Source organism: Perna viridis, chromosome 14 (assembly GCF_037379345.1).
Source record: "Perna viridis isolate PV_CMFRI_1.1 ecotype Kerala chromosome 14, ASM3737934v1, whole genome shotgun sequence".
Taxonomy (NCBI): domain Eukaryota; kingdom Metazoa; phylum Mollusca; class Bivalvia; order Mytilida; family Mytilidae; genus Perna; species Perna viridis.
The window spans coordinates 17,939,121-17,958,643 of NC_142458.1; the positions used below are offsets into that span (position 1 = coordinate 17,939,121).

At 31.6% G+C, this 19,523-nt stretch overlaps 1 protein-coding gene and 1 long non-coding RNA gene across 2 annotated transcripts; both read right to left on the bottom strand.

Moving 5' to 3' along the window:
• Positions 1-6,593: 6,593 nt before the first annotated feature.
• LOC148598468 (uncharacterized) lies at positions 6,594-9,241 on the bottom strand. Its single transcript, XR_015918494.1, has 3 exons — positions 9,102-9,241; positions 7,321-7,413; positions 6,594-7,124 (listed from the first exon to the last, which is right to left on the bottom strand). It is a non-coding gene; the product is annotated as an uncharacterized LOC148598468 (long non-coding RNA).
• Positions 9,242-15,970: 6,729 nt separating this feature from the next.
• Positions 15,971-19,523, bottom strand: LOC148598469 (uncharacterized). The gene is made up of 3 exons (XM_088561166.1): positions 19,355-19,523; positions 18,448-18,546; positions 15,971-16,529 (listed from the first exon to the last, which is right to left on the bottom strand). Exons 1-3 carry the CDS (start codon positions 19,439-19,441, stop codon positions 16,383-16,385), a joined length of 333 nt encoding a protein of 110 aa, XP_088417292.1. The 5' UTR covers positions 19,442-19,523; the 3' UTR covers positions 15,971-16,382.

A 19,523-nucleotide genomic window follows, 5' to 3' on the forward strand; every position in this document is an offset into this window, starting at 1 on the left:
ATCTTTATATAAGCGAGTACACTACAGATACTCTATGGAATATTCAAAATTCTAGGTCGTGTTTGACACGCGTCATTTTGTTTGACATTATAACAGAAGATATCAAATAATTTGCAAATGGGATTGCTTATACCATAATCACAGCGGTACGAGTTCGAGTCCCGCGGAGGGAACGACCAAAAATTTGCATCGCAAATTTGACAGTACAAAAATCGTTGGGAATTTTTCAGACCTTTCTTTACGTTTACATATCTTTCCTGTATCAATTTTGCTCCCTTTGTTGCTACGTCAATTTATTCATTAACATTTATATGAAGCAGAGCAACATGTGGATCAAAATTTTATTTGTTTATTTGTATATGTTAATATATGGTACGACATACAAAACCATATTCACCCCCCCCCTTTCCAAAAAAACAAAAAACAAAACAAAACAAAAGTAACCAAACTACATAAAATTAAAGATCATCAGGGTCAAAACAAAATAATTACGCAGTTAAGACAATTACTCTACACAATTGGAAATACATCTAGGGAAAACTCATTGACAAAAACACCCAGGCAGATCTCAACAAATTCCGGTGATTTAACTAATAAATCTGCATTTCATTTAACATTTTGGTAGTCACTAATAATAAATAATTGAACTTACTAAACCCAGAAGTTGAAGTAGTGATCAAATCTGTAGTATAACAAGAATAAGTATGGTGAATATGTAAAAGAGACAACAATTCCACCGGCATGAAAATGTAAGACCAACGCCACTTATTGCTCTTCGAGGAACGACGAGGAAACCCTCATACTGACTTAAGATACCGCCCAGAAAAAACTATTTTAACACATAATCAACCAAACTTTTGGTGTATAAAGTGACCACTAAAAGGTAAACAAAAAAGCCTATGAAAGTATATGATAGAATCAGAAGTTCCATTAAACATTATTTTTCAAAATTGGTTCGTTGCAGTCTTCAACTAAACCAAATCCACTGGATGTGCATTTTATTGATTTACGCAAATACACGAATGGTGATATAGTGAACAATATAAAAGAATGTTTATGGCAAATTCTCGTTACAGTTGACTTTTCGATTTTCTTCAAATTGTGTTTTATATATTGATATAAAAATAGAGTATAAATTAAATAGACAGCAAATGTTTATATATAGTCATATTAAAAACACGCAGCTCCAATGAAATAGTTAGTGTTTAATAAGCTTTGAGTATCAGGATTCGTTGTTTATTTTTTTCATATTATGGCATTGTCATGATAAAGATTAATACTAAATACTTAAAACATAAGATCAATCTAAATGTAAAACAATTCTACACATGCTGTTTACCCTACCGGTTCACCTGGTCCATGTTCCAAGTTTTTAGTGGAGTCCGAGTTGCTCATTTGCTTTTGTTACTTTGTATGTATGATTTTAATTACTTTATGTTCTTTGTTGTGTCTGTTTTTCATGTCTGGTCTTTTTCCCTGGATTACATTCTTTTGATTTCCGCTATAACATTGGATACCCTTGATTACTATTTTAGTAGTTTTTTTATGTAGATATACACGGAAGTAGACGTAGGGTACGGGACATAGCTCATGATGTCATTGATATGTTTGGACCATATTAATTTACTTTTAAACATTCACCATGAAAACTTTTGGAATCGAATGAAATCATCCTTAGTGACTCAGATGCTTACATAAAATTTGTCCTAAACATTTTCATAAACGTTCTCATCATTTGAAGAGTCATGGCCTTACCCGGGGTCCCACCTCTTTAAGTTTGAATAAACTTTTCTATGAATTTGTATCAACAAATTTAGGAAAAATTAGGTTTCATTAAATCCAAATATTTATGGAGCAGGTGTTTCTAGAAACGCATAGGATGCTTACCCTTCCGGTGCACCAGATCCATGCTTCCAGTTTTTAGTCCGAGTTACTCATTTACTTTTGTTACTTTGTATTTATTATTTTTGTTATTTTATTTTCTTTGTTGTGTTTGTATGTTTTCTTTGTCTGGTCTTTATCCCTGGATTACATTCTTTTGATTTCTGCTACAATCTTGGTTCTCTTGATTACTCTTTCTATGTTTCACAAATGTAGATCACAAAACCATCAACTGTGTTATATTGATTAAAGAAATAAAGTACAATTTTTCTTCTTTTTTTTTTGTCAACTAATTGATTGAATTTCATCTTCATTTTTCATAACAACGCTTGTTGTTTTATGATACACAATTTCGAGATATATTCAGGAATTCACGGTGCGTTTTCCAGCTTCAATTCCTTGACAAAATAATTTTTTCTGTGATTTTGCTTAGTCGTAAATAACCTGTTTTGTTTATTTCTATGACCGTTGGGGTCTAGCAGAACATTATTCTAAAAAGATCAAAAGAAGTTGCTAAATATTACCATCAATGTATAAGGTAGCGAAACACAAAATGCATATTGAATGAATTAGAATAAAAATTCAAATGTAGTTACAACACTGTAAAACATTCATCTACCGACCTATTTAAAACTGATTAATTTACTACCAAACTTTTATGACAATTAATCAATATGCGATGGGTATTGCAGGAAAGTAGTACAACATTGCTATTTTTTATCATATATCAAAAATTATTTTGGGGTCCGTTTCCCTGTTTCCAAATGTGAAAAAAACTTTGTTATGTTTTTTTTAAATAATAACTTCCGAAAAGGTTGTAATACGTATTGTCGTAGTTATCGTTTTCTACAACACTTTGTAGCTGGGGGCCGTTTTTATGAGATGACCAGGTTAATTTGCTCTGGTTCAAATTCCTACGTGACAAGTATGGGCATGACTGAATGTATATGCGAAGCAGATTTGGTTTTTTTTTATGTCAGATTTAAATAAAAAAGCCTCTGGTTAAATTAGCACATCCAGTTTGAGGACTTTATATTATGTTACAAAAGTGTTCGATAATTTACTCAAGAATATAATCCAGGTACAAAAACCAGACACGGAAAACAGACAGACACAACAAAGAACATAAAGTAAATAAAATAATACATACAAAGTAAAAAAAGTAAAGGAGCAACTCGGACTCCACTAAAAACGGGGAGCATGGAACAGGGGCACCGGTATGGTAAGCGTTCTCTGCTTTTCTAGAAATACACGCCGAGTTGCTCATTAAAAGTCAAGTCCGGGGTAGACGAAAGAGAAAAGGAAAACTATGACACGTTGAACAAATCAGTTTTCATGGTGCAGATGGATATATCGTAACGATCCACGAGTTCATGATGACGACAATAAAATTTCTGTAGTAATGACTTGTATCTAGTAGCAACATAACCCTGTTCCAGAAGCCTAATTGCAAGAAGTCTACTGCGATACAAAAAGTCTGCGTAGTTCCGCCAAGCTTTGACATAACGTATGAGTTGTGATATGAAAAATCTATACGCAGGTGCTGAAGGGATGTTGCCACAGATGAAAAGGAAGTTGACAATATGGAATGAACAATCGTCGCGTTTGTCGTAAAGTTTGGTCAATAGTTTTCCTTTATCGTCGATCTCTATGTGTAGGTCAAGATATGAGGTTGACCACAGTGTCTGTAGTATCTTTTATATTAAGTTCATTGGGGTAGAGGCGGTGTATCAAATATCCTAAACTTGGACTGTTTAACGATAATACGTCATTTATATAGCGGGAAATGAGATTAAAGGATCTAGCTAAACGATTTTTTTTCGTTCGGATCAGATGGAATGACGACTGTCTGTTGACAAAAAAGGAGTACACCACACTGGAAAAATATATTGTTGATAAAAAATGCCAGCATTTTGAAAACTTCGTCTATATTGGAAGATAATTTGGAATCATTTTTTTACAAAGTATGAGGAATCTTTACCAAAAACTGTATATTTGTATCTAGGTGTTCCATCTTTTTTTTTGAGAAACAACAATGTATATTGTTTTTGAGTCGGAATTTTAAATTAGCATTTTGAATAAAAGTATACAGTGTTGAAAAATCATAGGTTTTAATGCTATTATACTCAGATTATAATATTGAATTGAAGGTCTCCAAAAGATCTTTCGAATATTTCAGGATCCACATTGAATTAATTCCACTACGGGAGTAACAAGTGTTGTGGTAGGACTGGAGACTTTCTATGACAGCTGTTAGTATAGAAGTTAAAAGTTGTGAAAGAAGTTTGGTGTGTATGTAATGTTGTTTGCATGGATTCTTGTGGAGTTTAGGAATCCAGAACATAGACAGTAAATCACAATCATCGTCGTTGGTAAAGACACCAAAAGAGGATAGTACAGATTTATGCTTATCCACTATCTCTTCTTTGGAGAGTGCAGTGGCAGTATAGGTTTTATCACTGAAATTATTCTACTTCTGATAATAAATATTGGATGTACATTGTAAAACGTTTTGCAGACAAAAATAATGTTGTTTAGGGCCTGTCTGCTTGTACGACAACATATTTGTCATGTATAGTAGACGACGTTTTTTGCTACATCGGGGTCTATGAAAACTGATGTAGCACTGACACTCATTGATCTACTTAAAACTTTCATTCGTTTCAAAATTAAAGACCTCACGGCCTTTACCCACTCTGACAGAGAATCAATGTCTTCTTGTTCTCGTTTTATACATTTTCTTGCGTAGTCCTCCACGGCATCCATGAGAACTTGAAAGTTATAATTCCAATGTATTGAGCGTGGTTCAAGGTAAATGGAACCTTTAGAAAGGACCTTACGCAGAGATTTGTTTTCGTCGATGATTAAATCTCCCGAAACGACGTGACCGGAAGGATCATATTTGAATGGAAAGTTTTTGCAAGAACAGTCAGGTGGTTTAGTCCTCAATCTCGAAGTTATGCAATAGCCTTTTATAATTGATAATTTTGATTGCAATAGGTGAAGTATAGGAATAAGATATAATCGGTATTGAAATGACTTTAAAATATAGGGAGTTAATTAGTTACATTTTCGTGATGAAGGATGTTAACCAAATTAATTGCATCTTTCCCTTTGTTGACAAACGACAGTAGAGGAAAGACCGTTTTTCTTCAACTTGACCTTTTACACAAATTGGTTTAAAGAGTCTGTGGAACCCAATATCCAAAACGATGGCAACAAATCTGTATAATGATGAGGAAGGTTCAGAAATAGGAGTGTCAAGATTTGTTTTGTAGAGGGAGTGAAGTAGAGTCAGAGGTAAAGGATAAAGTTTAGTTCGAATGTGATGAAGTCCAAGAGGTTTTTGTATGAATGGAAGAAAACCATTTATAGAGACATTATGCATCATAGGTGACGTATAGTGGCGAGGGCCTTAAATCTTTTTATGTCTTGTATTTTTGTCAAAAAAACTCATCACACTATTGCTATTGTAATATTGGCTTGAAAGGTTTCCTCAGTTTTTATTGTAATTCTATCTTATTTTGTTGTGTATGTTGGCTGTCTCTTATATCCTTGTTTCGGTCATGTATATGGATCCTGTTCTATCTGCTTTGTCTTATGTTTTGACGCTTCTGTGTTTTTCCCGACAATTCAATTTGTAACTTAGAAAAAAAAATATGGTTAACATCCGTTATTCAATAACGAAAATAATTTAAGAGTATAAATTATATGTTTTGTTGTAATAATGGCTTATATCGAATTTAAATATGTCTTTCCTTTTGTATATGATGGTTCTGGTGTAATTAATATACATCTACAATAAAATTTGCTTTTTATTTGCATCCTCTTGTTGACTATATATAAAAAGAATTTCCACTTATGTGTTCAAATATCATTTGTAATTTTTGTTTTTTGTTTTTTTTGTTGGATGGTGATATTCATGAACTTACCCTTATTTCCCACTTGGCATATGTTACTCTCTATCCTTTTGCGAACGAAAAATGTATATAAGTCCTAAAGAAAACTTGATCGAGTATGCTAATGAAACTTTTTATTAGTGTATGTGTGTGTGTGTTGAGGGAATTTAAGAATTTATTATGATATATAATCAACTAGGAAGAACTTCCTGGTGCAATACAAGAAATAAGTGTTAATGCATTTTTTTTTTATAATTTGCAAATTTTGAAAAAAAAAAATCTTTGATGTAGTTCAAATTACTGGACTCGGTATATAGTTGACATTTTTAAACTAATGCACTTATTCAGTGGCGATTTCAGTAAAGGTTATCAAAATATAGCATGTTTATGATACACGACTGTACAGCAGGTGACGCAGGAAAATGTGATGCACAGAGCTAGGTACTTGCTAAACATGGAACTGTATACTGTTGACGCTGATTCACTACGTTTATTTAACATTATTTTTTGGAAGAGTGGCCTGTCGTAAGTGTACTGGATTTAGGCGGCGAGTCGGGTGGGGTCGTAAGTGAATGTGATGGTATCTCATACAATTACCCACCACAATTTTTACTGTGAAATTGACAAAGATGTTCTGCTTCGCTAATTCCTAGAACAAAATTCCATGTATGACAAGAAAGTATATCAGATATAACCGCTATCCACATCTCTTTAACCGTAGTTGTACATATTTAATCAAATCAATAATGTAATAAGCTCTCTAGTCCAATTGACCATTATTTCAACAAAAACAAAATAAAGTAATAGAAAGCATTCATTTTTTTCAAATTTATTTTATTTTATTTTATTTTTTTTTTAATTTATTTTTACAATAACTACACCTGCTGACTTTGTTAACTCCAAGTTAAAAGTAGGTATTTTTATCACTTTTCTTTGTTCGTACAGATAACAAAATAAGTTACTGTTAAAGTGAATAAAGTGTTATGAAGGATACTTAAGCGTCAAACGTCACAACCCAGGACAAAAAAAAGACAACAACAAAGTTGAGCAATTATAAAGAAAGATTTGTAATAAAAAAGAGGTCATATGATCCAGGGAACCAATTGGGTCAGTCAGCAACTTTTGATTTTATAGAAACATTCAAGTTGATTGATATTGATATTTAGTATCAAACAGAGTAGATAAAGAATGGAAAAATCTATGTTTTCTTGTCAATCAAATATGCTAAAATACGAATTTTTTAAACATTTTTTTTTCACTTAGAAAAACTCATTTTCCAGGTCTATTCTCCGGGATCCAAAGCCTTTTTGTCTCATCATGTGGAAAAGATAATTCGTTTGGTTCCTGAAAAAGAAAAGCCACAAAAACAAAATGTGTAGAACTCAATATAAATATACATTTTATTCATTTTGTCAAAAATGGAACAAACATTCCGAAATCATTTTAATCTATTTAAATCTTAAATATGGCAAAAGTCAATTCCACCACCATCCCCTAAAAAACTCCAACCAATTTAATTAAAGAAGCTTTGATTAAGTACCTGCATCAACTGGAGAGGAGCTGGACCTCTTAGATCTTCAAAATATTGATAGTTCTCTGGAAACAGTTCCCGTCCATGATGATGGGGGTAGTCCTGAAATAAATTCTTCATTAAAAATTAATTTTCTTACGCACCTGAAACTGTGCTTTTCGTGGTTGAAAATTATACTGGCACGATTGCTTTTTGAAAGTCAAGATGTATCAAATAAAGTTAAGGACACAGGGATAAAGGCTGTAAGTAGAAACGGCATTGTAATTTTAAGTTCTTTAGCCGTTTGAGTTAAATAAATCTTCAGAAAAAGTTTTAAAAATCATTTGTCAAAATAATTTTACTTTTTTACTGAAGAATTTTTAACTTTCATACTCTGGGAAATATTTTCAGAATTGATTCCCAACAAGCAAAAATGTTTTGATTAGGGTTAATGCAATTTCAATTTTATATATTTATACCGTTTATGTATGTTTTAATATTGAAAGAGAATATTTGGAGAATGACTAAGTTATGTGAAATCAACTTATTTGAATATCTATATATGTAAATGGGCTATCACAAAAAAAAAGAATGCTTTCAAATCCTCAAGGATTATATAATATTCGAATTACTTAAAGTTACATAGCTTTATTAAGTAAGCCTGACCACATTGATATTGGTCTTTATTTACATCAAATATTCAAATAGCTGTTCCAGCATTCAAAACAGACATAATTATATTATTCTTTTTTAATATTCAAAATGGGAATTCCTAAGCTCTATTTAGATAAAATTCTGCGAATATTTCTAGGACTTTGTTTTCTATATAGAAAAATAAATTCGGTTAAAATTTGAAATATCTTGAAAATTAATTTATGAATATTATTTTTCAATATAAAATCCGAAAACGATATCTTTGATTCACCTCAAAGGGATGTTCGTAAGGTCAAAGATCAAACCAAGAATATATAAGAAGTTGATTGAGGTGCATGATATACATCAATCAAGACCATTACCATTTACATGATACATGAATATAGTACAGATATGGGTCAAATTTGTAATTTTATACTACAATCGTTCTTTTTGAGCAACTAAAATGTATTGACAATAAGTGATAATATATGATAACTGGCAGTAAATAACACTTACGTTCCTACTATTGCATAAAAGTACATGTCTATCGTATTTATGGGAAAACAAATAAGAAAGAATAATGTTAAATTGGTGTTAAATTATTAATTTGGAATTTAATAGGGACAAAATGACACTAAGAAATAATAAACAAAACTGTTATTGTTATTGGCCTGTCGATTGTAAAACCATTTTTGCAATAAAAAAAGTAAAGTTTCTGGCTTTTGGAAAAGCATATGCACAGACATATTTTCATTAACTAATAAATACTTACTAATATTGATTATCTCCCTTTCTGATAACTTATTCAGTATTAAATGTTACAAATTGTTCGTACTTTTGATGTGCCGACATTGTTGTATTAACTTACATTGTATTTCCTTTCTATACTTTTGGTATCGCTACTACTTCTACATAGGTGTTTAAAAATTGCAAAATCCACATCAAAATAAACACAAATTTCAATTCCTCGATAATTTCATCAATATTCAAATGAAATCGAATGCAAATTAATTGAAGGAAATCACAATATCGCAAACGGAGGCAAAGCAAAGAAATCAATTGTGAATGAATCAAGCAATTTTGGCTTCACAAATTAAAACAAATTAAACATAACAATAAAAGATCAAAAACAGAAAAAAAAATAACAAAAATGTTAAGGTACTATATAATCTTACCACAGGATGTCCTGAGACTATGTAAAAAGTTGCCACGAGTGAAAAACATAACAAGTGTTTGTCCATGGTGTAGCCACTTCTGTACCACCTTATATGACAAATGTCACTTGTATACAACCCAACTTTATTGCAACAGACAATTTTCTCCAGGGAGTGTAACTAACAATGTTTTTAATGAACATGTCAGTAAACAGCTGCCATTATAAAGTCGACTTTGACAACTGACATATTGTATAGGTTAGTGAAATGTTAAAAGTAATGCCAATCAACACACATCAGTCAGTGCCTAATCCATGGGTAGGGTTCCCAGAGTCGATTCCTCCCTTTTTCGTTTGAAATTTGGTAAATTTCGTGCAAAATATGGGCATGAAATGAGCAAATAATATGCTGGAATACCCTATTTGTCTGGAACCATCTGAACCCCTTTTTGAAAATCTCTGGATCCACCAGTCAGTATTTACTGTCTCCAAGTCAATTACACAGATATAGTTCTTTGTTTTCAGTGTTCGTTATCTCGGGATAGCTTAATATAACAACAAATTTTTAAATTGTTCTACTGCTTTCATTATATGATTGTTAATTGTGTCAATCATCAATGCATCAACATTTTCAGATCATTTGATATAGCTTTTCGTTCGAAGACACAGTACATTAATGATCACTTTTGATGATTGCTTTTGTTTTTTGCTTTTGATATCATATATCATTTTCAATCGCGTATCATGCAGGTTTATAGTTTTAATTTGTCATATTCTTGAAATCCTATAATGTTTCATATGGTGCTTCTTTCACTGATAAACAAAATTGTTATCTATAAATATTACGTTGCCGGAACGTTACAGCAAACATCTCTCAATAAATGGCCTCATACTAAAAACCAATCAATATTACGAGAAGTAATGCTTTTTCACTGGTGAGATAGAGAAATGATCTTTAAAGCTCAGGCCATAGGAGATTGGGATTCTAGTGGGGCGACCAGGAGAAGGAAAGTTGGAGTATGGTGCTATTTTGAAACCTACATGTATACCACCCTAAAACTGTAGTTTTTGTAAAGATTCACAATTCTAAATGACATTAATAAAAGTTCCATTCACATTTCAACGTTACAATCAATGTTCTACTGTTTTTGTATATATAATAAAATTAGAAGAAGTTTTTATCTTTAGGAAATGCTTATTTAAGATAAAATTTGTAGCATTTTTATTTTTGCGTCTGAGTCATATTTTTTCTTTGTGAACGAATTATTAACTTCATACATTTGTGCTAAACAAAGATTACGTAACGAACCATACATCAACAAAACGTAACATCCACTCACCCTTTAAATGATCACGTGAACCTAACCTTTCATTAAAAAAGCTGAATATTTACAGTTATCATTTTAAAAAGGCATTGCATCTAAAATATTTCACATGCATGGTGTTAACTTATGGTCGATAATACCTTTTTCATGGAACATTTTAGTCGTCTTGAAAATTGTAATACAAAATGCATTTTCAATTAGAGAAGTGTTCGACAATTAAATACGATGTAATGTCTCCGAGTCATTTTTTAAAAAAGGACATAAAATATTACATGTTCAGGTACAATGATTTGTCCTGGAAAGACTATGTTCCATAGAAATTTAAGTTAGTAGAATTTCATAGTTTTTTATCAACATAACAAGAACAAAATTTTGTTGACCCCAAATTTCCTTTTAACAATATTAAATTATGCTGAATAAGTATTCCTTTAACCCATATTTAAGAAATTCAATCATTTAACAAGAGGTTCCCAGGAGCCGGTGGTCCTTTTCACAAAAAATCGTAAGTGTAAAATTAGTCGTACGTTATGACGACATAACTTACGACCAATTTTACTCTTACGATTTTCTGTGAAAAGGGCCACTGAATCGCTCAACTGGTTAAATTTTTGTCTTTCAAGGGCAATAATTATAACTAACAATGCATTGTTCGACTATTTTGACTCAAGAAGACTTTTTGTAGGATTTATGAGCATCATTTCATCAATTGAAAGTTTCATTCTATCTATTAAAGTTTTCAAGAAATTGGCTGAAAATTGCTAAAAAAAATATTTTTTGCCTTTCAAGAGCAAAGTCTCAAACAAAGAGTCATCTGACAACTTTTATTCCTTGGAATCTTTTGAAGGCTTTATAATACGGATCAATACAGCAATTGAAAAAAAAATGGCTAAACCAAACGGTTTTGGACAAATATAAAAAAAACTTTTTTCTGATCCCTACTTTCAATTTTTAGTATCGGCAGTCATGCTTGTTGGCAGGTCAACAAATCCCACATCAGTTAAATGCAGGATTCCCCAAGGAAAATTCACACTAAGTTTGCTTCCAATTGGTCAAGTAGTGTCAGAGGAAAGATATTTGAAAGAAATAGCATTAAAAATAGCAAAAAACTTTGAAGTTATTGCCTTTGAAAGGCAAGAAATTTAAGCAGATGAACGATTCAGGCACCCTGTTTTTTTTCTGGATTGCAATGACAAGTTGTATAAAATTCGGTGATCATAGAGTCTCAGAGTATGTTCCTCTGAAAGCAGAATCAACAAAGATGAGGCAAATATACAAATCATGTGTTTTCGTCCTCAACTACACGATAGCAATGCATGAGTGACTATATATAATAATATAGTGTATTTAGTGTATATTTTGTAAATAAAACTTTCTTTCTTAAAATCTACAATTTGATAAAATTGTAGATGGAAAAAAATTGCATAATTTAGCTTTGTGTTATTTAGAAGTATTTTATTGATTTTGTATGTACACGTATTTTATTTTCGTCACTTTCATTGTTTTCTCTATTACCTAAAGTTTAGCTTTCGGCTAATTCTTGGTAAATTGTTTATCACATTTCATAAGATAAAGCCACAAGGAATTATGTACAAAGACTTTACTTTAGTTCCGATTTTCGCTAAGTGAACATAAACAAGAAAGCCGAGATACATTATGTAATAAAGGACAAATGTCCATTTGGCTTAGGATTTAATTAAAATTACTTTTGGTTGACACATAGTGACGATTTGACCCTAGAAACAATTTGCTATATTTTATCCCAATGGTCAACATTTTGATTAATAGATGACCAAGTAAGTGAATTTTTATTTTTATATAAATTAATTTGATATAAATACTTTAATCTGATTGTTATATCTCAATGGATAAAAAAATATTGATACGACCCTATTCAGTTAAATTCGGAGCTACTTTTCTCATGTGTAAAGATAAAAATATGTTCTAAAATTAATTTATTAGAATTGGCAATGATAAAAATTTTGTCTATTGAACAATAACAAATTTTCCACTTCGCACAATAAACAATATGCACATGAAAAATTTATGTTATTTTTTAATAGACAAAGTTTTCATCATTGCCAATTCTAAATGGTTAATCATATTTTTTTTTCTGGCTAATATGGTATAAAAAGCTATGTTCCTACGATGCTGCATCCTACATGCGTGTATCGAGGAAACAATAAATTATCAAAAAAAATATTTTAAGTCTTATATTATTATTTCAGCCAACAAGCAAAGACACACTTGTCGTTTCAGTTGTCATGCCAACTTACAACTCATATCTTGAACCACGTGAGTAGTCACTTAGAGCTCTACCGGCTATTCTCCTACACTGTTAAAAAGCCGAATACACCAAATAACAGTATAAAAAGTATATCTAGTTAAAAGTCACTAATGTGTTTCGTGCTTAAATACAGACAGACAGACTAACAGAGAGATCCCTGCGCAATGTTTTAAATGTTTTCTGAGTACAATTATAGCTGAAACATAATAAGCACGTATATGCACAAATCATTATTAATCATTACTTTCAGTTAAATTAACAATTTCTATAATATTTGCGAAGTTTTGAAATATATAAATGTGAAACTTTTTCATATTTTTTTTATTACGAATAGTAGTAAATTAATGTAGAAAAGTTTGAAATAATGCATTGGCTGGAGCTTCCCGACGGTTTTTTCCGTCTCCCGGTGGGTGCTTAAAACCTGTCATTTTAGAAATTCATCAGTCATAATTATGGGGATGAAAAAGGAAGTTAAGAAGCCCAGAAGTGATACACTTCAATTTTGGATCAAAATAACAGGGGGCCTCCTTTTGTAGAGTTTCCGAAGATTAAACATCAATGCAAACCGTATCTCTAAAATGCATGAAAGCTTTGCATATCTTAAATTAAGGTTCAAAAACTAATTTCAATAAATGTCACGTGGATATTCATACCAATATACCTCAAATGTATCACGATCAGACCATGCTTGTATTACCTGACAATCTATAAGGCATTATCGCACCCTATTTAATCCACCATCCAGGACGCGCCTGCCTTGTTTTGTTTTTGTTTTTTCAGAGGCGGATACCAACATTTTTGAGACATTGATTTAATACAAACGTAACACCGGATGCAACTGACTGAAATAAAACTTTGCATTAGATCTACATATTCGAAAGGACGACAAAAATCTGAACTGCAGACAATAATTAGCACGACAGGACCGCTTTGCACAAAAATTATATTAGACCAGCCATATCAATATAATTAAACTACATGTAGGCTATTAAGCTCATATTTACACCTGAACATGAAGAATTAACATGTACAACTATGCTCCTCCTGAACGGTGCATCAAAGTACTTCATCTAGTATCAGTGTTGATATAAATAAGGATATTTTAAGTGTCTATAAGTTTTTTGGCGTATATGTTCACTAAATACGAAAGGAATGTTGGAAAATTTAATTTATATACAAGAAATTTAAGCAACAGGATTTTATTCACACACAAATGCGTAAAATTGAACAAATATTTTGCATATATTAAATTTGCAATATCGAATATATGTACTTGTAGGGACATTTTTTATATGTGCACATTGTAAATATTTATGTATTGAAGATTTTTTCCCGAATACAGAAAGCAGTTGAAAGAACTTTCTAGTGTAGAACTGTACTTAATCATTGTAATAGATAAATGCACAGAGACTAGATTTTTTTTAAATTTTCCTACTTTCAAAATAAAAACCGGAGCGATTAAAAAGCTTTATTCGCGCTTGATATTACAACAGTGTTTCCAACTTTGCGGATCGCATAAAGGAAAAACATGTGATGCGACATTTATTACAAACAAAATTATCTATAGACTGCGTGCTGCAGGTTTCTATACAAAAATGCTTATATGAGCTTACCTAAAGCTTCTCTTTTTTGTACTACATTTAACGCAAAAGTAAATCATGATGTAGAACAATCTTTTATCGAGAAGATTTATACGGATATTGAAAACAATTTGATTCAAATGTTAAATCCATAGAACAAATCCCACGTTAAGGACAGTGACGTGGTTCAAAATAAGTGCATTCACGTACATACATGCATGTTCAAAATCAACATCTGATCAAAGATTATTTCAGATATTATTTCATTCTTTGGCATAAAGTTGAGATAAAAGTTTTTTAATGAATAAATATACTCCACATGATACAGGGTAATTAGGGTTTCAGTGTATATTACACGGGTGCCCAAGGTGCTTAATAATGTGACAGTTAGCTAGGTCATATGACACATGTACAAGTTGGACTTAGTCATTTTTGATACGATTTTAAGCGTGATTATTTAAGATCTTTTTGTTAAATGCACATATAGACCCAGCGCTAACCAAAACAACATCCTTTTTTCATGTAAAACGGATTAATAAATGCACACTTCCAGTTTCAATCTTTTTTTTTTTGGTTAACGCTGGATCTCGCTATAACATAAGTGGCAAAAGAGTGAAAAAATGTTATTTTATTTACAGAGTATCCTTCCAGGCGGTATTTGTGCATTCGTTTCTCATTTGTTATTTTATAAACTATGAACTTAAAGCATAAAATTACAAATTTCCAATATGAATTACATTATTATCTAGTTTTCTTCCGAATTTATGATACTTTGTTGCCAATTATTTCAGTAGACAGAACAAGGCCTTATGGACCCTCATCCTTTACTTAATCATCTTCTCAGCCAAAAATGATATGCATTAGAATCATGGGTGTGTAAATAATCTACAAGGGGAAGCTTTAATCTAGCACGTGTTTTATTCGTTTACCAAATGGTTTACGAGTATAAATTGTCATGCAACTGTAGGTATTAGATACAGGCAAATAAATCAAACAAATTCCGAACAGCGTTTGACGTTTGATATTCACTCTAGGCGGCCCTCTTAGAAAAAGTCGAGAAAATGGGAATGATTTAACGCGACGGTAGCCGTTTGGCAATCTACATTTGATTTAAATAAAGACCGGGAATTTCGAAAGGCTTCTCGGCAACGATGTTTTCCAATAAAAGCAGGACATTGCTCGTCTTTTCATAGTTTCAAATGTTTTCTTTTGTTTTTGTTTTGTTTTATATGTGTGTGTTGTTGTTGTGTAAATATTTACCGACGTTTCGTCTAAATATAGCTAAATATTGCTGCTCGGACGTTAAACCCCAACAAACAAACAAACCAAAGTTAATTTCCTTACCTTAAAAAACAGTTTGTCATTTGTTTACAGTTAAGTGTAGATTATTTTTAGCTAATTTATTCTTTGAATTGATTAATATTGTGTATTTAAACTGGGTAATCTAATTGAATGTTAGTCGATGACCAGAATGATATAGGACACACCCGAAGTTCAATTGGGTTCTTCGATTGATATTCGTTGAGCATTTTTATGATATGTGCGTGTAATTAATCATCTTTGGATGGTTCCATTCATTGTGAGGTACCGTGTCTTATACCACGTCTGCGCAATTCAGTTCACGCAGCAATGCAACAGTCACACTGACTTTGTACAGGTTGTAAAGTAATTTAAAATCATGCACTGATAAAATGAACCAACCAACTTCTTAATTCTTTTTAATTTTATCAAATCAGTCAATATACATAAATGAATGGTTAAACACAAAGACACAGGCTTTACAGAATCAACTAAGATTTATAACACATAAACACTGTTGCGCCGTTTTGGTGCCATCATTCCATACTATTAACATACATGTATATTTTTTGAGTTAATCATGTGACATATAAGTATGTGTGCAAAGCTTCCGGTGACAATCTACAAACATTACTTTTCAAGAAGCTGAACAAACTATACAAACTATAAGCTGAGCAATGGAGAAAATTGAAAGATACTATATTGATAACTTCCATGCATAATGTTGGCCAGGTGTTACGATCGAGAAGCTTTGTTGACAACATCAAAGAGGTTCATACCAAATAAAACTTAATATATATATAAAAAAAATCAAGTCATCGCTTTCCTAGTGGGTTTTTTCCAAGGATTACCCTTTTCTCCTGTAGATGTCCATTCAGTAGCCTCTTAGCGACTTGGAGTCCTCTCATAAATACTCTTTTGTGTTCATTCCCTGGAATTCGGACTCCTTGAAATGCATTGCCCTGTAAAATAATGGTCTTTGTTAGTATATTTTCATAGTTCAGAAAATTCTTATGAAAACGAATAAATGTGTCTATGCCATTTTGAAAATATCTTTTTAGGTATGATTAATTTACCAAAGGAAATTAAATTGATTTAATGTGGACTGGTGATCGGTGTAAGGCTAGTACTGAATAGTCAAAATGTAAGTCGAAAGAGACCAGATTTGAACGAGGAAATCAAATTCTTATGATTAAGCAGATGTACTACGACTTTCCTAAGACCATTTTAGAACATTTTTGATTTTATCTTAAGTGTTACGAGAAACAATTTAAGTAAGATTAAAAGATGATCTGTAATGACTTAAAAATTCCTTGTTTTCTCAATTGCCAGTTTATGTGTTAAAATGAGTAAAAACACATTGACTGAAAGTATATGTAAAAGAAAGGAACCGTTAAATTTACTGTACAATAAATCAGCGTTTCTCTTGTATAAAAATGGATACCGTTTTATTTCTAAATTTTTGCATTACATCTCTTCTATGTGGTGAAATTTTCAGCGTCTCCTTCATTTTTCATCATCACAATTGCCACTCCAACATGCCACATCATTCCTGTTTCAACCTTTATTAAATTTCACATTTTTGCAGTCGTAATAAACAAGGACTATACAAGAATGAAAACAAAATCTAATACACATCTGTACAATTTGTACACGATAACAATTTATCTATTTTTATCAATTTTACCTTATCAATATCGATTCCCCATTTCTCATGCCCTATACCCGATTCTTCCAATTTAAATTGAATTATATGAAGTTTGGCATTTTGATGACGTTATCTGTCTTTGAAAGAGTAACCAAGGGAACAACCAAGGTTCTAGCGGAAATAAAAAGAATGTAATCCAGGGACAAAGACATGACATGGAAAACATACAAACACAACAAGCAACATAAAACAACCAAAAATAATACATACAAAGAAACAAAAGTAAATGAGCAACTCGGACTCCACTAAAAACTGGAGAGCATGGACTTGGTGTACTTTAAACTAATTAATTTCATAAAACAATAACAACGAATATCGTAGCTCAGATACTTGCGTTCTATTTCCACCCAAGCCAGTTATCAGGTAATCAAACCATAAAGTCGTCACCAAGGAGTTGATATTTCAGTGTGACATAAAATCACACTACATTTCATACCTATATAAAGCTTCAGTTAAAATATCATGTTGCTATAATAAGTAGTCGCAGAGAATACGGTACCTAAACAGGTATGTACGACGTTTCATCATATAAAGCACTATAAGCTAAGTGAAGGTACATACTTCTCTACAAGTTTGCAAGATGCTCGATTTTTTAGGTTTAATCTACCCAAAAATAAACAGAAAGCAACTTGCGAAAAATTATAGAAATCAAAGGAACCGAGGGAAACATTAATTTATGAGAATTACAATGTAGATAGCAGTTACATCCTGTGATATGGGAGGCGCATAGTAAATTTTATCCAAACAATTTGTTTGACAAATGCAAAGTTAAACTCATTAAGATGCATCGTGAATGACTCTGATTATTCGTTAAAAGTTGCTAACAAATCACTTAATTGTGAACAGAATGAATATTTATTCCGTTAGTTATATATTTTCTTGTCCATATCATCAAAAAACATCGAACCTTTATTTGCATGCCCTTTAGTAAACTTCCGTCTGATTGAAGAACAATGAAGGGGGAATAATCAAATTTAGTCTGTTTTTATTGCATTTGGATAGAAAGTGTATGGTCTTTCATATAAATAGCTAATGGATTAAAAGGCTTAGAAAATAAAATTTGGCATGTGCCACCCACTGCTTGGTTCTCATTCGTCTGTGAAGAACAGTCAACCAGTTACCTGTATATTCAGGGTAAATTATGCATGTGCAAGAGGTCTATTATCACTTACTGTTTTCTGGTACAAATAATTTGATTCGTGTCCAAGTCCATTTCTTAATGGGTAATAATTGGGTTGGTACTCTGTTATTTCATCATCCGAATTCATATCCTAAGGCAATAAATGTGTGCATTAGAATAGTACATTAAAGTACTTTTGTTCATATTCCCAGGACTTTCCTAGTTAGTCACCTGAAACGTGTCAATTTTCGCAATATTTGCAATTAAAATTTTTTGTGGTACAAATAATGATTAGCATAAATTTATAGTGTTAAAAGATTAATTTTACGGGTGCTTCATTTTGCGGTTTTCTGTCCACCGCGAAAATAGTGAAAATAAGTATACCTAGACAATAAGAACGTTAACAGTGTTCGCGTAAATATAAGTACTAATGTTTTGTAATTTTCGAGTTCTGTTCAATTTTTGTATAGTTAGAAAGCCACCCTATCTTTGATTAAAAAATATATCTTTTAATGTTGACGGAAAAAATGCATGATCATAATTGCTAACTCAGACTCTGAACACATATTTTGGTTTTTGGAATCTCGAAGCAATTGTGCACTGAAATTTTCTACTGTTTGTCTTATTTCCATAATAACTAGATTAAATATTACTGAAAGCCTAGCATGTAAAGTCGATCGTACATATGGCATTATTAAGTGTATCTATCCAATATCTTATTTTGTTCCTTCTTCGTTTACTCTTCTTTTTAAAGAATTGTGAAAGAGATATAAAAAAAAGAAGATATGATTGCTAAAGACATTCATCTACCGAATGCTAAGCAACGAATAATACAATTTCTGTCTCTTTTTTATGCTTCTTTTCATATGCTTGAGCGATAGATATGAAATTTTTTTATCACTGATTGTCAGAAAAATGATATAACGTTAATTCTTGACTTTACATTTTACAATACTTACTGTTGGATTCGCATACACAAGGGCTAACATGAGTGATGCAGTAATACCTTTAAGACACAAGCTGATATTGTCCTTTCTACTGTTCATGGTTAAAAACAAATTACAAAATTTAAGTGAGGAAGTCTTTATACAAGCATCTACGCGACAGAGACTCTCTATAGAATGCACA

What these genes read in the sequence shown, in the direction of transcription:
- LOC148598469 (XM_088561166.1), bottom strand. Translation starts at nt 19,441, where the DNA reads ATGAACAGTAGAAAGGACAATATCAGCTTGTGTCTTAAAGGTATTACT. An exon ending in TTGTGTATGCGAATCCAACA is followed by an intron (nt 18,547 to 19,354) that starts GTAAGTATTGTA and finishes TTATTGCCTTAG; the next exon opens with GATATGAATTCGGATGATGA. An exon ending in ATTATTTGTACCAGAAAACA is followed by an intron (nt 16,530 to 18,447) that starts GTAAGTGATAAT and finishes ATTATTTTACAG; the next exon opens with GGCAATGCATTTCAAGGAGT.